This window comes from Plasmodium falciparum, assembly GCF_000002765.6.
Source record: "Plasmodium falciparum 3D7 genome assembly, chromosome: 7".
NCBI lineage: Eukaryota > Apicomplexa > Aconoidasida > Haemosporida > Plasmodiidae > Plasmodium > Plasmodium falciparum.
Window position 1 is genome coordinate 1,000,409 of NC_004328.3, and position 19,592 is coordinate 1,020,000.

General features: G+C 19.0%; 4 protein-coding genes across 4 annotated transcripts in view; 1 reads left to right on the top strand and 3 right to left on the bottom strand.

Annotated features, from left to right (window-relative positions):
• Positions 1-292: 292 nt before the first annotated feature.
• Positions 293-4,338, bottom strand: PF3D7_0723900 (RNA-binding protein, putative; the record flags this gene model as incomplete). The annotated part of the gene is made up of 4 exons (XM_001349104.1): positions 293-346; positions 461-594; positions 705-802; positions 956-4,338. The coding sequence occupies 4 exons, from the start codon at positions 4,336-4,338 to the stop codon at positions 293-295; spliced, it is 3,669 nt and encodes a 1,222-aa protein (XP_001349140.1).
• Positions 4,339-5,926: 1,588 nt separating this feature from the next.
• On the top strand, positions 5,927-11,737 carry PF3D7_0724000 (Rab GTPase activator and protein kinase, putative; the record flags this gene model as incomplete). The annotated part of the gene is made up of 1 exon (XM_002808742.1): positions 5,927-11,737. The coding sequence occupies one exon, from the start codon at positions 5,927-5,929 to the stop codon at positions 11,735-11,737; it is 5,811 nt and encodes a 1,936-aa protein (XP_002808788.1).
• Positions 11,738-12,886: 1,149 nt separating this feature from the next.
• On the bottom strand, positions 12,887-16,041 carry PF3D7_0724100 (conserved Plasmodium protein, unknown function; the record flags this gene model as incomplete). The annotated part of the gene is made up of 2 exons (XM_001349107.1): positions 12,887-14,652; positions 14,796-16,041. The coding sequence occupies 2 exons, from the start codon at positions 16,039-16,041 to the stop codon at positions 12,887-12,889; spliced, it is 3,012 nt and encodes a 1,003-aa protein (XP_001349143.1).
• A 2,934-nt stretch (positions 16,042-18,975) lies between these two features.
• The window catches only part of PF3D7_0724200 (type 2A phosphatase-associated protein 42, putative), a gene marked incomplete at both ends in the record, with an annotated part of 1,284 nt that continues 667 nt past the window's right edge, over positions 18,976-19,592 (bottom strand). Inside the window, one exon of the mRNA XM_001349108.1 lies at positions 18,976-19,592. This exon is cut by the window's right edge and continues 667 nt beyond it. Within this exon, the coding sequence (XP_001349144.1) occupies positions 18,976-19,592 (617 nt within the window).

The window sequence follows — 19,592 nt, forward strand, 5'->3', positions numbered from 1 at the left end:
CTGAACAGTGCCACACTTTATAAATTATTTATATTTTTATATTTTTATATTTTATTTTTTTTCTTTATAAATTTATAACTTATATATACATCAAAAAAAAAATAATCAAAAAAAAAAATTAAAATGATATAATAAAAGAATAATTAAATTGTAATAAAAAGGTAATGGATAAAAAGACAATAAAATGGTAAGAAAATGAAAGTAAAAAAAAAAAAAAAACACACACACACACATACAAAATATATATATATATATATATATATATATGTATATATGTGAACAGAAAAAAAATTTAAGTTTTTTTTGTCTCCAGAACGTAAGCATACATATACTCCATATTTTCGATCTAAAAAAAAAAAAAAAAAATAAAAATAATAAATAAATAAATAAATAAATAAATAGCATAACATATTACATATATATATATGTATGTGCTCATTTTTTATTTCTTGGGTATTACTTGTAAATCTTTTAAATATTCCTCTTTTATTGGAACAATAAAAATGGTACATTCCTTATTTATGATAACAGGAATATTTTTCTTTTTACTAAAATGATCACAGATGTGAGTAAATTTCTTAGTCTGGCTCGGTGCTGAAAAGGGAAATATAAAAATAATTCAATGTGTATTTAAAATTAATAAGATAAAATAAAAATATGATTATATAAACATATTATTTTATTATTTTTTTTTTTTTTTTTACTTGGTCCTAATTTCCATATGGCATAATTGGTGCATGTACTTTTTATTTGTTTCAAATTTTTAATGTCACTCTTTGTTTCCACATTTAATTTGGAATATCTAAAAAAAAAAAAAAAAAAAAAAAAATATATATATATATATATATATATATAGATTTATATACTTATCTGTTTAATATATATATATATATATATGGATAGATAAATTGCTTTGTTCAAAAAAAAAAAAAAAAAAAAAAAGATTATATATTACATTTTAAGTTTTGGATCTCCCTCATATAAGGTTGCTACAAAATCACATTTATATTTTTGATTAACATAAAATGCGATTATTTTTTCTTTTTTCCCATCTACACTATTATCATGTTCCATATCAGTATGTATACTATTATGTTGATCATTAAACATATTATCATCATTATAATTATGTTTATGATCATCTAAATAATCTCTCTTATTCTTTTTACTATCTCTATAATGTTCATGATCATCTGTTTTTCTTTTTAAAATTTTCTGATTATCACTTTTCTCGTGATACGAACTTTTATATGATTTACTTTTTCTAGTGTGATTATTTTTTTTATCGATTAGATAATTTGAATCTTTATGAATCTTTTTTTTTGAATTATGATCATCATATTTATTATTATAATAATTGTTACTATTTGTTGTTGCATATCCTTTTTTGTAACGATTTCTTTTTAATAATGACATAGTCTTGGAATCAGCATACGGATTATTTTTTTTATGATATTTTTTTTCTAATCTATCTTGTGTTTCGTTATTATCTAAGAACCGTTTTCTTGATAAATTTATTTTCTGTTTATTTTCCCATTCGTTCAATATGGAAAAATCAATATTTAAAATAGTACTTTTAGATATCTGTATCCCGAACATGTGATTTCTAGCATTTATTGCAGATTCTACATTTTTATATTGTAAAAAAAAACAATTCTTATCATTTACATATTTAATATTTCTGATCTCTCCAAAATAACTAAACATTGTTTTTAATATATTTGCTGTGTTAAAAAAATAATTTTTTAATATATTTCCTACCCATAAACAGTTGTTAGGTTTATGTGGTGATGTATAAGTTACTAAAAAATTCTTTTCTTCTAAAATTTTTTTTGCTTCTGTACAATTTTTTATAGTTCGAAAGGTTAAATGGGCATAAACATTTTTATTCACATCGTTCTTATCTATCCAATCTGAAACATCATTATTGTGGCTGTCATCATTAGGATCGTTTTTTTCATTTTCTACATTGTCATCATTCTGTTCTCCCTCCGGGTGTTCTTGTTGTTCTTCTTGTTGTTCTTCTTGTTCTTCCTTTTTTGTTTTAGCACGTCCGCTCATGTTTCTTAATTTTTGAGGAGCTGCCTTTGCCCTTTCTTGACCTTTCGTTCTTCCACATTTTTGAGTTATTTCCTCTTCTTTTAATTCTACTGGTTCCTCATTATTACCATTTGATTTATCATCATGATGATCACTTTGTATATGTTCCTGCTCATCTGTGTTTCCCTCTTGCTTTATATTTTGCTCACTGTTTATATGCTCTTCCTTTTGTTCTTGTGTGTTTAGTACATGTTGAGTATCCTTATTAATATCGTCATGATAGAATAACGTTTGGTTATTATTTTTGACATCATCGAAAAAGGTAACATCGACACATGCATTATATTTTTTATCAATTGTTAATAGGTTATTTATATAATCTTTTAATTTATGAGTATCTCTTAAATTTGTAGGAATATTAGTGATTAGCAAATATCTATTATACAATTTATATATATTAAAAGATTGTAAAAAATCTAAATGATTTTCTTCTATGGATAAATGTGTTGACCAATTTAATACTTTCTCTTCTTTTCTAGTAATCCATAAGAAATTATCATTCATTATATGTTCACTATGAATATTGAATGGATTATTATCATTTATTTCAATAAATTCATTTATATTATAAAGTGAATTATCTTTGTTATCATTGTCATTATGACTATTTATAAAATTACTATTTTCTTTTTTGTTTTTCATATTAATATTGGACATGGATAAGGTTGTGAAATTATTATGCTCATTAAATGGTGGGGGGGGAATATGTTTTGAATATAATCCTTTACTATAATTATTATTATTATTATTATTATTGTGTGAAGACAAATTATTTTTTTGATATGAAAAATTATAATTACTGGTAGCAAACGATTCATAATTATTATTATTATTATTATTATTATTGCTATTATATTTAGAATGTAAAAAATTATTTCCTATATTATCATTTGGTACATTTATATATTTATTGTATATTAATTTGTTGTAGTTATTTTTTTCGTTTTGCATGTTATTATTTTTCCCTCGATAAGCAGAATTGTTTGTATTCACACGACTATTATTATAAGAAAAATTATTATTATTATTATTATTATTATCCTCATCACTATGGTTATCATTGTATTCACCCATATGACTATTAGTAATATTATTATTATTATTATTATTATCATTATCATTATTATTATCATTATTGTTGTTGTATAAACTTGTTGGAGGAGGGGGAGGGGGAATATGTGAAAAATGATTACTATGATGAAAATGGTCTGGTATATCCTGCTGATCATTATTATTTGCTATATTTACATCAGCTATTTTCATATGTCCATCAGATGTCATCATATAATCATTATTTAAATGTATAGGTAATGAAGAATCAAACATATTATTTTTCAGTAACACATTTTTACCTTTCATATGATGATTTTTATATAAGGGCGAATTATTATTAATTTTCATATTATTCATATAATATTTTTTATTTTTATATAAGACAACATTTTTCTTTATAGGATTACCTAAATGATCATAAAGAATATTTGAATTTTCATTATAATGTTTAAAGTATAATTCATGTTTATTATTTCTATCTTTATTAACATAATTATTTAAATATATATGATCATTATTTATATTCTCTTCCATATATTCATTATTCATATTATATATATGTGTATTCCTTTTATTATCCACATTATTCATATTAGAATTCTTTTTATAATTCCCATATATAACTTGCATTCTTCTATTTTTTATTTTTAAATTATCTAAAAATTCTTTTGCTTTTTTTGCACTTGACAAAGATGTATATATAGCATGAACACCTTCATTATCATCCATATATATTTTTTCAATGGTTCCAAAAATTTTTAATAACATTTCCAAATGATCATTTGATAGTTCTAAATATATATTTAATAAAATTATTTCTTTATTTTCTTTATTTTTTTCGTTAACACGTTCATAAGGTATTTCATCTTCAACAACTTCTCCTTCTTCTTCTTCATCAGAAGATAAATTATTTAGTAGGTTTTCAATCTTTTTATTAATTTCATCTGAGTTTAATATACATTCTGTATTTTCCATATCATCTTTATCAACATCCATAACATTTCCTTTTTCATCCTTTAAAGTATCTTCATATTTACTTTCATCTACATTAGTATTATCGTTTATATTATTCGTAACATTTTTTTTTTCTTCTTCTCCTTCCTCATCATAATCTATTGTTTCATCATTATTTGTATCTTCGTTATTTATATTCTTTTTTGAAGCGCTCTTTACTAATCCCCACATTTTTATTTATTCTCTTTGTATTATAAAATAAAAGCGAGCTCGTGGGAAAATATAACAAATGAGCAAAGCAGAAATCTATCTTTTTTTTTAAAGACTTCAATGGATATATATATATATATATATATATATATATATAGCTATACTAATACAAGTGTTTATAACAAAAACGAAATTAATAAATAAATAAATAAATAAATAAATATACATATATTAAATATTTTTGTAAAAAAAAAAAAAAAAAAGTAAAATTGAACGAATTTTAAGAATTCAAAATAATACATACTATATATTTTTAAAAATTATAATTATAGAATTAGGGGTTCAGAAAAAATAAATATAAATAAATGAATAAATAATTTTATAAATAAATATAAAAATTATGAAAAGGGAAATTATATATATATTTAATTCTATAAAATTAAAATGATATGTATATTATATTATATATATATATAAAATAATTATATATTTTTTTATAATTTATATAAAAATGGGATTTTATTACACAATATATATAAAAAAAAAAAAAAAAAATAAATAAAAAATAAAAAGGAGTAAAAGAAAAAATTAAATATATATATATAATATATATTATATATAAATATGTATTATTAAGGAATATTATTATTATTTTTTTTTTTTTTTTTTTTTTAAATTAATCAAATTTGGTATATAAACATATTTTAATTCATTTTCCTGTTTTTTAAAAGGAAAAAGATATAATATAATAATATATATTAATATATAATATATATATATATATATTAATAAGAATTAATTAATATATTATTATTATTATATTTTCATTATCACTTAAATATGTATATATTTCTTTCTTTTCATCAAAAAAAATTTATATGAAGGTCTCCCCCCTTATTTTTCATATATGGAAGGGAATAAAATATATAAGATGATATTAAAAAAAATATATATTATAATATTATATATATTTAAAATGTATCATCTTAAATATTATATATATATAAATATATATATATATATATATATTTTGTTATTTATTTATTTTTATTTTTTTTATTTTTGTAAGGAAAATATTGATTATATTCTTATAAATTCATATATAGTTTAAAAAAAAAAAAAAAAAATAGAAAGGTATTATTATATATACATAATATAAATTTGTGATGTAATAATATGTATGCCACCATGTGAAAAAAAAATAATTTTTTAAATGTTCCAAAAAAAAAAAAAATTATATATATATATGTATATAAATGTGTAACATATATTATATATATATATATATATATTATTGTGAAATTATAATAAAAAGAATAAAATATATTAATAATTAAATAGGAATAATTTAATTTAATTTATTTTTTTTATTAGACGTCTTTCTTATTATCAAATTGTATTTTTTCCCATTTAATAATAAATATATAATTGTACTTAAAAGAATATAAAAGAAATTCCTGATTTTTTTTTTTTTTTTTTTTTTTTTGTTTTATATGTATAAATCAAAAAAGAAAAATAGGTTATATATTTTATTTTTCATTTTTGATTTTTTCTTTTTACCTTTTTGATTTTTTCTTTTTATCTTTATGATTTTTTTTTTTTTTTTACGATGTATTATGAAAGATGTAGATCTTCCGAATTTGTTCTTGGGGTTCAAAGTTATTCATTAAGAACAAAGAGAACAAAAATAAAATATAAAAATAAAAAATGTAAAGGGGTTGAGGAAATGGATTTTGGTATGGATATGTGTGAAGAAGAATATATAAAAAAAAGATTATCATCTTCTTATTATAGTTATGAAAATGAATATAATAATATAGCTAGTAAATTTGAAAAAATAAAAAAGTTGAGTCATCCAAATATATGTACATATTTTCATATGAGTAGAACAAATAACAATTATATTTTATGTTCTGAATATTATACTTTATCTTTATATGACCTTTTGAATGATGAACATATTAATTGTGTAAATTTTAAATGTTTTAAAAAAATATTTAACAAAAAAATATATAAAAAAAATAAAAATATATATAAAATATATAATAATATAAAGAATTATATATATAATCATAATAATAATAATCATAATCATAATAAGATTGGGAAAAAAAAAAAAATTATTGATAATATCATTTTAAATAATATTATTTATCAAATATTAAGTGCTGTTCAATATTTACATGCCCACAATATTACATTTCTAAATCTTACGCCACATAATATTTTAATTACAGATCAAGGACAAATAAAATTACATAATTATTGCTTATCTTATTTATTTTATAATGTTAGTTCTCTGTCTACTTATAAAGAAAATAAAAATGTTCATTATATTAAAAATAAATTATATGACCATGTCATATCCAAAAATGAAATGTATACAGGACAAACAACTAAAAATAATTATTTGGATAAATTATTTAGTGATCAGAAAAAAAAAAATTACAAAATTAATAATCACATGATTTTATATATTGATCAATATTTCAAATATTACAATTTTACACATAACATATTATACCATATTCCATTCTTATTGTTTTTTAATTTATTGAAAAATGAAAATGTACATTTTATTTATGATGTGTATAAACATATAGATATTTTTAACATAGGAATTATAATAATTCAAATTGTTAATGGTTTATTAAACTTTTCATTCATCTTAGAAAACTTTATTTACTTTTATCATATCCAAACACTTACTAATGTATCATATGATGAACGTACAAAGCAATATAAACAAAATAAAAAATGTATTAAAGACAAACTAAACAATATAACAAATAATTATAAACAATATGATTTAAACTCCTTTAGTGATTCAGCTTTATATATTAAACAAAAAATAATATGTTCTAAAGAAAAAAGAAAAACTATAAATATAAAAGGTAGTCATAAATATAAAGATAAAAAAAATCAACAAATATATAATGAAAAAAACAATGAAACCAGGCAGAAACAAATTCCCCTTGAATCTTATAAAAAAAAAACAAAAAAAATTAATAAAGAACAACAAACCATTGAACAAATATATCAACATGCTCTATTGGTTAAAAGAAAAATAGTTGATATACAACAAGAACAAAAAACAGATAATAAATATATCGAAAGTAATTATACAAATAATGTAAAAAACAACCAAACAAATAAACATAACGCTATGGATCCTTCTAATAATGAAAACATATCCTCTACAAGTCTTAATGTAAGTGAAAAGAAGATGTTTAGGTTTTTTTTTTTTAAGACATCTGAAAAAAATGACACTTTATTTAAAATACAAAATGTGTTTATCCTCATAATATACATTAAATTATTTTATATTTATTATTATTTAAAATATTATAAAAATAAAAAAAATAAAGAAATCAGTTTATTAAACGTAAATATACAGGACATATTCAAAAGGTTATGTAAACACAAATTAAATAATTATTCCTATCCATCAAAATACAGACATCACATAATAAATAAGTTAAAAAGAAAACGTTATAATAATATTATATATGAAATAATAAAAAATATAATTGAATATTTTCTAAATTGTAAATTAAATCTTTCTTTTATTAAACTTATTGAAAATATGTACTCAGAATTTTTTAATATTCATTTATTAAAATATAATTTAAGAAATATATTTTATTCTGATCAAAATGACCAAAACGGAAATGAAAAAACTTTATTTCTCAATCTTTTACATAAATGTTTATTATTAAATAACCTTCAATGTAACTCCACATCTTTGTTATCTCATTATTATTTTTTTTATAATGTTAATATTTATAAACATAATAATTGTTTAGAAACAAATTATACTGAAAAGGATACCTTTAATATTCCGAGAAATATGTCCCTATTAGAAAATACAACTATCACAAATGAAAAGGTTTTAATGAATAAGGTTAGCCATATAAATAATTTTATATCGAATGCATGTACTAGTCATATTTATACAACAAGCCATTTTCAAAATACTTCCCACAATAATAATAATGATGATGATGATAATAATAATAATAATTTATATTTTAATTCCAATATTAAAAATGGTCATCAAAACATTACAGATACAAATAATAACATAATTATTAATACTGAATCTGAACGTGTATTTAATGATATCTTATTAAATCCAAATTATGATAATATATATTTTAATTCAGCCAACGTTAGGGAAATGCCACCTGAACATGTTCAGGAAATAAATAAATTAAGCCAAGAAGAGCTAGCCAAAAAAAATTATTACAATCCATATTTGGTGGATTATATTTTAAATGTCACTAAATGGAATGAATGGAAAGATAAATATTTTATAAATAAAAAGGATATATTTTATTGGTTTCATATGTTATATAATATAAATTATAATGAAGAGTTAATGAATGTTAATTCTTTTCTTAGGTCTCCTAATATATTAAAAATACCATATGTACTTTATAAGAGAAAAAATGGAACATATTTTGATATGTCTCTTTTTTCTTTTTACAAATTGTATCTTTTAAAAAAATATGACAGCAATACATTATTTAACGTTTACGAAAATGTATCAACTTTTAAAAAATTATCAAAAGAAAAATATAAGAATATCAAAAAGATAATAAAACATGAGGTTAATTATATCAAGGGGAATAAAAAAAAAAGTGTATACACGTGTGTACCAAGAAAAAGGTGTGGAAATTATAAAGAAATGATATATATAAGTACCTATGAACTTTTGAAAAATAGGAGATTCACAGTATCCAAAAATAACATGCTTAAAAAATACATGTTCATGTCAAACAACGATGGTGATATTTGTAACATAATAAATAAAAAAAAAGAAATAACTGAATTGTGGGAAAATAAAAAAAAAATACATGTATATGAACAGGAATATAATATAACCAAAAAAAAAAAAAGAAAAAAAAAAAAGAAACGAATTCCTTTATGGGAAAATAAAAATGTAGTCACTCAAAGTAATAATAAACATAAAAGTATGAATAATTGTACCCATGAAAAAACAGATAATATTTACAATTCTTATAATGAATATGATGATAAAAATTATAATTATGATGATGATTTATTTATCTCATCCAATTTTTTTAATATTTCCTTTAATATTAATAATAAACATTCATATGCTTTGTTTAATGATTATAACCTAACTACGATTGGAATATATCTAAAAGAATTTTATGAAATAATAAAAGATGCTTATTCATTTATTAGGAGAAATGAGAATTTTATAAATCCTAAATCAAGTTGTATTTATACCAATAGTTTTTTTTTTATATATCAATTTAAATTACATATCAAATATCACGAATTATTAAAATTTAATCCTCTTGATACCTTAACACTAATTAAAGAAATAAAATCAGGTTACCCATGTAATATGAGAAATGTTATTTATTTAATTTTACTTAATTATAATTATCATATATTATTAAAAAAATCATATGAGAAAAAAGAAAAAATTAAAGATCAAATTAGTTATATATTAATTTCTCAGAATAAACGTATAGACAAAAATGCAATAATAATTTATTCAAATAATAGTAATGTAAAGTATTGTATGTATTCAAAAAAATATAATCATAAACATAATAATAATAATAATAATAATAATAATAATAATAATAATAATAATAGATTGTTATATATATATAAAGATAAGTGGATATATGATAATGATCTTATTGGTAGTTTGAAATTTCAAAAAAAGTTAATAAACTTGTTAATATTAATAAATATAAAATTAGATATTCAGAATAAATATTTGAAATATTTATTTATTCCAATTATTTTATTATATTATAATAATATATATATAAGTTATAAATGTATAAAGAAAATTTTGCAAAAATATTTAATAGACTTTTATAAAAATGTTTATTATAGGAATGAATATATATATATTTTCAATAGTCTTTTAAATTATTACATTCCTGAATTGTCCATGTGGTTTTTTAAGAATAATATAAATATAATCAAAATTATAAAAAGTTGGATCTACTCTTTATTTTGTACCTTTTTTGATTTACAAAATATTTATTTATTATTAGACAATATTTTAATACAACCATCGTCATATATAATATTTATTTGTATAAGTATATTAATGTATTTGAAAAAATATCTTATAAATATTACAACAAATGAAAATATATACAAAAAAGTTTTTTCCTTATCAAACTTAATTAATCTGAATCTTATTTTAAATACTTCACGTTACCTTTTTGAAAGGTGTCCTAAATATTATCTTCTATTTCCTTTCCACCTACAAATAGAAGGATCATCTATTAATGAAAAATCAATATTATTTGATAAAGGAGGCAATGAAAATATAAGTAATCATATAAATTACATATCTCATTTAATTAGTAATAAAAAATGGATCAGATATTATGTTCATAGATATACCTTTAAATTATATATCAAAAAAAAAAATAAAACAAAAAATAAAAATTTTATATGCATTAATAACAAGACACCTTTGATCCATATGAACTACAACACAACAAATACAAATGAAATTAATAATAATCAAAATTATAATAATCAAAATAATTTGTTAATTGAAAAAAAAAAATTGGAAAATATAAATATTAATTTAAAAGATAATAATGACAACAACAACAACAATAATAATAATAATAATAATAATTACACAAATGAGTCATTTAAAATTTTAAAAAAAAGTTATAAAACAAATGAATCATTAAAGCTAAAAAATTATTATAAATACTTTTTAAAATGTTATAAAACAAATAAACAAAAAAAAAATGTAAATGAATTCATTTATTATAAAAAAGGGAATTTCAAAAATTGTGAACAAAGAAAGACAAAGATAAATAAACAAAAAAATAATAATAATAATAATAGTAATAATACATATAATAATGAACTAGCCAAAAATGTAAATAATCATAATAATATGAATAATACATATCATGAACTAGCCAAAAATATAAAAAATATATATAATACATATTATGAGCTAGCCAAAAATATGAACAATAAAAAAAAAAAAAAAAAAAAAAAGTTTAAAAATGTGGACATGGTTAAATTGAGCAATTTCCCAATTTTCCCATTTCTTGATATAAGACATATATTAAATGATTTCTGTATAGATGATTATATAATAGTTGATATGCGTTCACTTGAAAACTTTAAAAAAAAAAAATTCAAATCATCTGTACATGTTAATACATTTTTAATTAACTTAAAAAAAGGCACATATAAGAATTACATTGATGATACATCATATGATGAAAATTTGACATTGAAGACTATTCTTCTGGTATTTAATAATTCGATATTAGATTATGATGCTATATATAATTTTTTAAATTTAAAAATAAAATATATAACTATATTATGTGGTGGATTTACAAACGCCTTGAGTATCTTACCCTCAACATATTTTACATAGGTTACACAAATAGCTGCATTTATAAAATACAATTAAATAAGACAAAATAAATATATATCGAATTAAATAGAATGTGTGTTTCATATTTATATATTTATTATACTTGACATTGGAAAATGTTGTATATCTTATGTACTATATAATATATAGTAATTTATTTATTTGTTTTTTTTTATACTTATATAATTTTTATTTGTCCATGTATATATATATATATATATATATATATATATATATATATACATATATATATTATTTCTTGATTTTTCTTTTTTTTTTTTTCTTGTTTTTTTTTTTTTTTTGTTATTTTTGTTTAAAATTTTCTAAATGGGTTATAACACATGGATTTAAATAAATATGTAATGATTTAAAAGAATGTTGTTTTCCCCAAGCATTTTAATTTAATATGCAACATATATATATATATATATATATATATATATATGTGTACATATGTATATATATCTGCATTTTTGTGTGTAAGGTATATTCCCTTAATGTTTTTTTCTTGGTTTTCAGAAAAAATTTTAATTTTATTATATCATAATTATGCTGTATTCGGATAAACATACATTACTTTAGTTATAAAAAAGTTTAAAATTTTTCTTTTTTGGGGTCTATAATATAAATATCCAAAAGAAAAATATATATATATATAAATCAAATTTTAGTGTTTTTTTTTTTTTTTTTTTCATATGTTTTCTTGTTGTTTATATGGTTTTTTTTTTTTTTATTTCTTTTTCTTTTTCTATTTGATCTCATGAATTTTTGTAATATAACTAATTCAGGAACTTCAATTGTGTGTATTAAATACTAGCACATATATATATATAATATATATATACATATATATATATATATATATATATATACATTTTACGAATGATGAGAAAAATAAAAGTGATAAGATTTTATGAAATAAAAAAAAAAAAAAAAAGTTCAAATAAATAAAAGCTTTCATTTTTAATAATTACTCTTATACATATATAATATATATATACATATAATTAAAACAATTTTATTTAAAGACTTTGTGAAATATATTTTTCAACACTTATCGCATTTTATTATTATTAATATTTAAAAAAAATCTCCAGTGTGCACAATCACATAATATATACATAAACATAATAAATTTTTGTTTTTTCCTTATTTTCCTATATTTTTTTTTATTAATTTTTCCTTTAGCCTTGACATTTTTTTTTCCCAATTATCTGTATCATTTAATTTATTTTTATTACTAGAATGTTTCCTATTATGTACATCATTTGAATTATACACATATCTATCTTTATCCGTGTGTTCATAATGTGTATTTTCATCATGTATTTTTTTTACAGAATAATTATTATTATTATTATTTTCATTAATATATGATCGTTTCTTATTTACATTAGAATCAATTCCATTACATCGTTTTTTTGATATATCAAAGGAGTTGAAATTTTTTATACTTTTAAATGATGAATTTAAATCATGGTCTCTATCTCTTTCTATATCCATATCTCTATCTCTATTTCTATCTCTTTCTCTATCTCTTTCTCTATCTCGTTCTCTATCTATATCTCTTTCTCTATATCTTTCTCTTTCTCTATCTCTTTCCATATCTCTATTCCTATCTCTTTCTATGTCTCTATTTCTATCTCTTTCTATGTCTCTCTCTCTATCCATATACCTATCTCTATCTCGGTCTCGATCTCGATCTCTTTCTATATTTCTTTCTCTATATCTTTCTATATCTCTGTGTCTGTCAATATCTCTTAAACTTTCTCTATTCCTATTCATTTCTCTTTCTCTATCCATATTTCTTTCCCTTTCCCTTTCTCTTTCTCTATCCATTTCTCTTTCCCTTTCTCTATTTCTTTCCATTTCTCTTTCCCTTTCTCTATTTCTTTCCATTTCTCTTTCCCTTTCTCTATTTCGTTCTATATCTCTTTCTCTTTCTCTATGTCTGTCAATATCTCTTAAACTTTCTCTATTCCTATTTATTTCTCTTTCTCTTTCTCTATCCATATCTCTTTCTCTTTCTCTATTTCTTTCCATTTCTCTTTCCCTTTCTCTAATTCGTTCCATATTTCTTTCCATTTCTCTTTCCCTATCCATATTCCTTTCTTTTTCTCTATTCCTATCCATGTCTCGTTCTCTATCCATTTCCTTTTCTCTTTCCCTATTCTTTTCCATATGTCTTTCCCTATTCCTTTCCCTATCTCTATCCCATTCTTTTTCTCTATCCTTTTCCATTTGTTTTTCTCTATCCCTTTCCATTTGTTTTTCTCTATCCCTTTCCATTTGTTTTTCTTTATCTCTTTCCATTTGTTTTTCTTTATCTCTTTCTATTTGTTTTTCTCTTTCTTTATTTTTATTTCTTTCTCTCTCTTTTTCTCTTTCTCTTTCTCTTTCCATTTCTGCTTGTTTCTCTTTTCGTTCATATTTTTCAGGTTCCTTTTCTCTTTCTCTGTTTTTATCTCTTTCTACATGATGATTATTATCATTATTATGTGTATGTTTTTTAAATGCACCATGTACATTATTATAATGGGAATAATTATTACTGTTGTTATTTTTTTTCTTGTCTTCAAATTTGATGGATTCTCTTAATCTATTGCTATGACTTAGAGAACCTTCTATATTATTATGTTCATTAATATCATTGGAATGCTTTTTTTCTTTACCTTCTTTCATTATATCTTCTTTACTATAACTATTTAAATATTCTTTTCCGTAATACGACTCGCTTTTTAAGTTCTTTTTCTCATAATCGACTGTACTTCTTTTTATGCTACTTCTTCTTAAAGCTTCGGTATCATTAGAATGAAGTTTTTTCTCCTTGTTATTTTGGCTATGCGAGCTATGAGCATTTTTTTCTTCATCCCCATTATTTATATGTTTGTCGTGTTTATTGTTACTTTCAAAGTCTAAATGAAAAAAAAAAAAATATATATATATATATATATATATATATATAAATAAAAAGATGAAATATATTAATATAAAATAAAAATGAATAAATAAATATATGAAAAAATAAATATACATATATATATATATATAATTTTACCTTTAGGATAATCCAATTTGATATTTTTTTTTTCCGTTTCATTTAAATCTCGATGATCGCTTTTTTTTCTTTTTTCATCTTCTTTTTCATGTGAAATATTATTTGATACAACAGTGGTGTTACTATTATTAATTTTATCCTTTTTTTGTGTAGGATTAACATAAGAATTACTTTTATTCGTCTTTTTGTTATCTGGAAGGCTTGAATTATTATTTTTCGTTTTATTAGGACTATATTTATCACGTATATCATTATCTTTTATGATTTTATTATTTATAATATTCTCATTTTCTATTTTATCTTCACATGCTTCTTTTTCGTTATGAATATTTTCATAATTATGATTATCACTAATCGAATTATTATTATTATTATTATTATTGTTATTATTATCATCACTTTTATCATCATTTTTGGCATCCTTATTATTATTATTATTATTATTATTATGTTGAACTTGTTCTGTTAGAAGTTCCTTCACAGTCTCATTATTTTGAGTAGAAGAATCTTCTTGAATTTTTTTTGAAACGTCTACTTTTTCAGGTGTCTGACTTTCATTGATTGACTCCTTAATTTTCACATTATTTATTTTTTCATTTTTCTTTTCTTCTTCATGAGATTTATTATTTATATGGTGTTCCTCATTTGTTATACATTGAATGTCTATATTTTCTATATTATTAATTTCATGATTCTGCTCATTATCTTCTTCTTTTTTTTTTCTTTCTTCTTCTTCTTCTTTTTTTTTTCTTTCTTCTTCTTCTTTTATTTTTTTCTTCTTCTTTTTCTTAAAATTATCATGATCCTCTATATTCAATAATTTTTTTATTCTCATATCAATATCTGAATCAAAATAAGATTCATCTGATGAGAACGATATTTTTCTTCCTAAACTCGAACGTGATTTAAAAGATGAAGAATCTGAGGATATATAATTATCTTCATCATTTTGTAAATTGGTATTTGTATCATCACATAGATTATCATTTTCTGTTGATTTATCATTTTTTATATTATTCACACTTTCTTTTTTTTCTTGTACTTTTTTTTTTAATTTTTTCTCATATCGATTTTGTACTTTAACCGTCCATTCTCTTAAATTAACAAATCCATTTTCACTATTTTTTCTTCTTTCTTTTTTTATATACTTTTCGTTTTCAAAATTTAAATCTTTATCATTATTTAAAATATTTCTTTCTTTTTTTTTTTTTTTCAAGACATTACTTTGGACATCATTTTGTTCCATTCTGCTACCACTTGAATGTCAATGAAATTAAAAAAAAAAAAAAAAAAAAAAAAAAAAAAAAAAAAATTAATATATATATATATATATATATATTATATACATATATGTATTAATATTGTTTTATTATAACTACCTATATATCATACAATTATGTCCTTATATAAACGGACAGATCATAATAATATACAAATATATTGTTTTATATACATATGCAGAATATATAATTTATATATTAGATGATTGACGAGAAATATAATATATAATATGGAAAATATTTCAGTATACATAAAAAAAAAAAAAAAAACATATGAATAAGATAACAAATTATTTAATATATATATATATATATATATATAAATATTTATTAAACGAAATTATTAAGAATGTCTTATTTATTTATTGTATTTTTAAATATCACCATATTATTAAAAATGGTAACACCATATGGACATATATATATATATATTTATATATATATAATTTAAAAAAAAAGAATTACATTAAAATAACAAAAAACCATACTATAGAAAAATATATTATTCTAATACACAATGTTGTACATATTAATATATATGTATATATGATGAATTATTATATACATTTTTTTATATTTAATTCAATAATAATAATAATGAAAAAAAAAAAAAAAAAAAAAATGCGGTTACACAAAAGGTAGTAAGATCGATTTTTTTTTTTTTCCTCTTTTTTTTTTATATAAGTTAAACATATATATATATATATATATATATATATACAAATACATAACAAATATATGTTAAAATAATTTTGGAGGAATATAAATTTTCATGTGTTCATATTCAAATAATCTCTTTTTATATTAATATATAGAAATATTTTATTTACATTGTCTTAAAAAAAAAAAAAAAAAAAGGAAATCCATAAGAAATTTCATACGTACATAAATAAATATATATTATAAATATATGGAAATATGTTACAAAATATACAAATATATATGTATGTAAAATATATATATATATAATTACATATATGTGAATTTTATTTATGGATCCTTCTAAATTAACATAATTATATCTTTTATAATAAAATATACCATTATGAAAAAACAGAAAAAAAAAATTAAGCATTAAAACCTTATAATACACTTGACGAAATAAGTATTTTTATAAATATATATATATATATATATATATATATATATATATATATATATATTTATATATATATTATAAATATGATTTCCTTTGCATTTTATTTTTATTTTTCTGATCACATTTTATTTTTATTCATTTATTATGTATTCAAAATATAAATAAAATGTAAAATATGATATAATTAAATTAAGATTATTATTATTATTATTATATATATATATATATATATATATATGTAATAATATATATTTATTTTTCTTTCATTTATAAATTATTAATAAAAAATAATTATATTAATATTATTTTATTTTATCTTAAAATATATATATATATATATATATATATATATATTATATAATATTTGTTTTCTCATTAACTTTTTTTCCTTAAAAAAAATATAAATATAAACAAATATATTTATATATATTTATTATATATATATGTATTTATATATATATATATTATACATATATTATTTTTTATATATATATTTATTTATTTTACTAGATATGTATATATTACATTATATATATTATTATATATTATAAATTTTTTTTTTAGTAAACTCCATTAAAATTTTATTTATATAAGAATATTTTATTAATATTAGTATATTGTATTAAAGAAATTTTTTTTTTTTTTTTTTCCTCATGTTACATTTTTTATGTGAAAATATATTTATAGTATATTATATTATTACATATATATAACATAAATATATATATATATATAATAATATACATAGTAACTTCATTTATATCTTCTTATAAATATATATATGAAAAAAGGATATTTTATGGTATATTATATAAAGAAAAGTTTATATTGAACAAATATATAATAAATTATTATCCATTTTTTAATTTTAAATAAATATATTATTTATTATTTTTTTTTTTTATACCTACTAATATATATATATATATATATATATATATATATATTTGTATATATTTATTTATTTACCATCTTTTTTTTTTTTTTAAAGCAAAAGAAACCATTCTTTTATAAATTATTATATTTATAAATATATTTATATATTTAATATCGTATATTCCTTACCTCATAGAATCATAATAAAATAATAGAAATCGAGGAAAAAACATAACACATGTGTACTGTAAATCTGTTTTACTTTAGTAGTACAATAAAAATATAAAAATATAAAAAAGTATAATCGATCATATATCTCTTATTTTTATTAATAGTGGTTCAACGGGTAAATTATTATAATAATATATTTTATATTTGAACAAGAATACTTGGAAATTGTGCTCGTAGAAAAATACAAATATTTATTAACACATTATATAAATATAAATATATATATATATATATGTATCACGAATAAAGGGAAAAAAAAAAAAAATAATTTGGCTAGCTAAATAAATGTATATATGTTTATACACATATTCATAATATTATGAACAGTTCATGTAAATTTTTTTTTTTTTTTTTTTTTTTTTTTTTATATTTTGATTATTATATTTTTAAACTTATGATACTAATATAACTGTTCATATATGGATAAGTTATATTACTATAAAAAATTGTTTCAATAATGAAAACAATGGTGTATTTAAAAGGAGGGAAAAAAAAAAGAAATTCACAAAAAAAAAAAAAAAAAAAAAAGGAAAAAGATAAAGATAAAGATAAATAGATGAATGAATATGTACAAATACTTATATATTATATATATATATATATATTTTCCATATCGAAAAGAAAAGATGTGACGTTGGACATATACATGTATATATTTTTATGGCTATTCATTTGTTAGGTTTTTATTAAATGGTTAACTTATATTTTTGTTTTTGTTTCCTATACCCTTCGGGTGTAAGTCTTTCCAATCGTCCCATTCTCTATCATGTAAGTCCTTTTCGTGTTCTTTTTTTAAGTCTTCCTTGTAGTAATCATCATTCTTTTCATTTCTTAATAGTTCCTTTTCTTCGTTTTGGTTTCCATACCCTTGTGTATTATTAATATCGTTATTATTGGTACCTTTTAAGGCATACTGCATTTCCATTTGAGCACATTCTTCTAAAGAAATGGTTGGTAAATTATGAAAAGGTTTAAAAACTAAATCTTTATAATAATTTCTTAGTTCGGTTATATCCGATGGTTTCATATTTTTTTTAATAGTAAAGAACCATGGTTTTTTAATTGATTCATTTTTTATTTCATTTGAAGAATGGTTATAATAATTATTATTTTTATTATTATTATTATTACTATTACTATATTTTTTATTATTGTTTTCTTTATTTTCTTCATTTTCTTCATTTTTATTTCTTTGTTCTTGCTGTTTATCATTTCTCATTTTTAAAAGGGGTAATTCGGTATGGATTAAATCAATTGTATTTAATGTTTGCATACATTTATGTTGAATTAGGGAGATATACATTTTTCTTA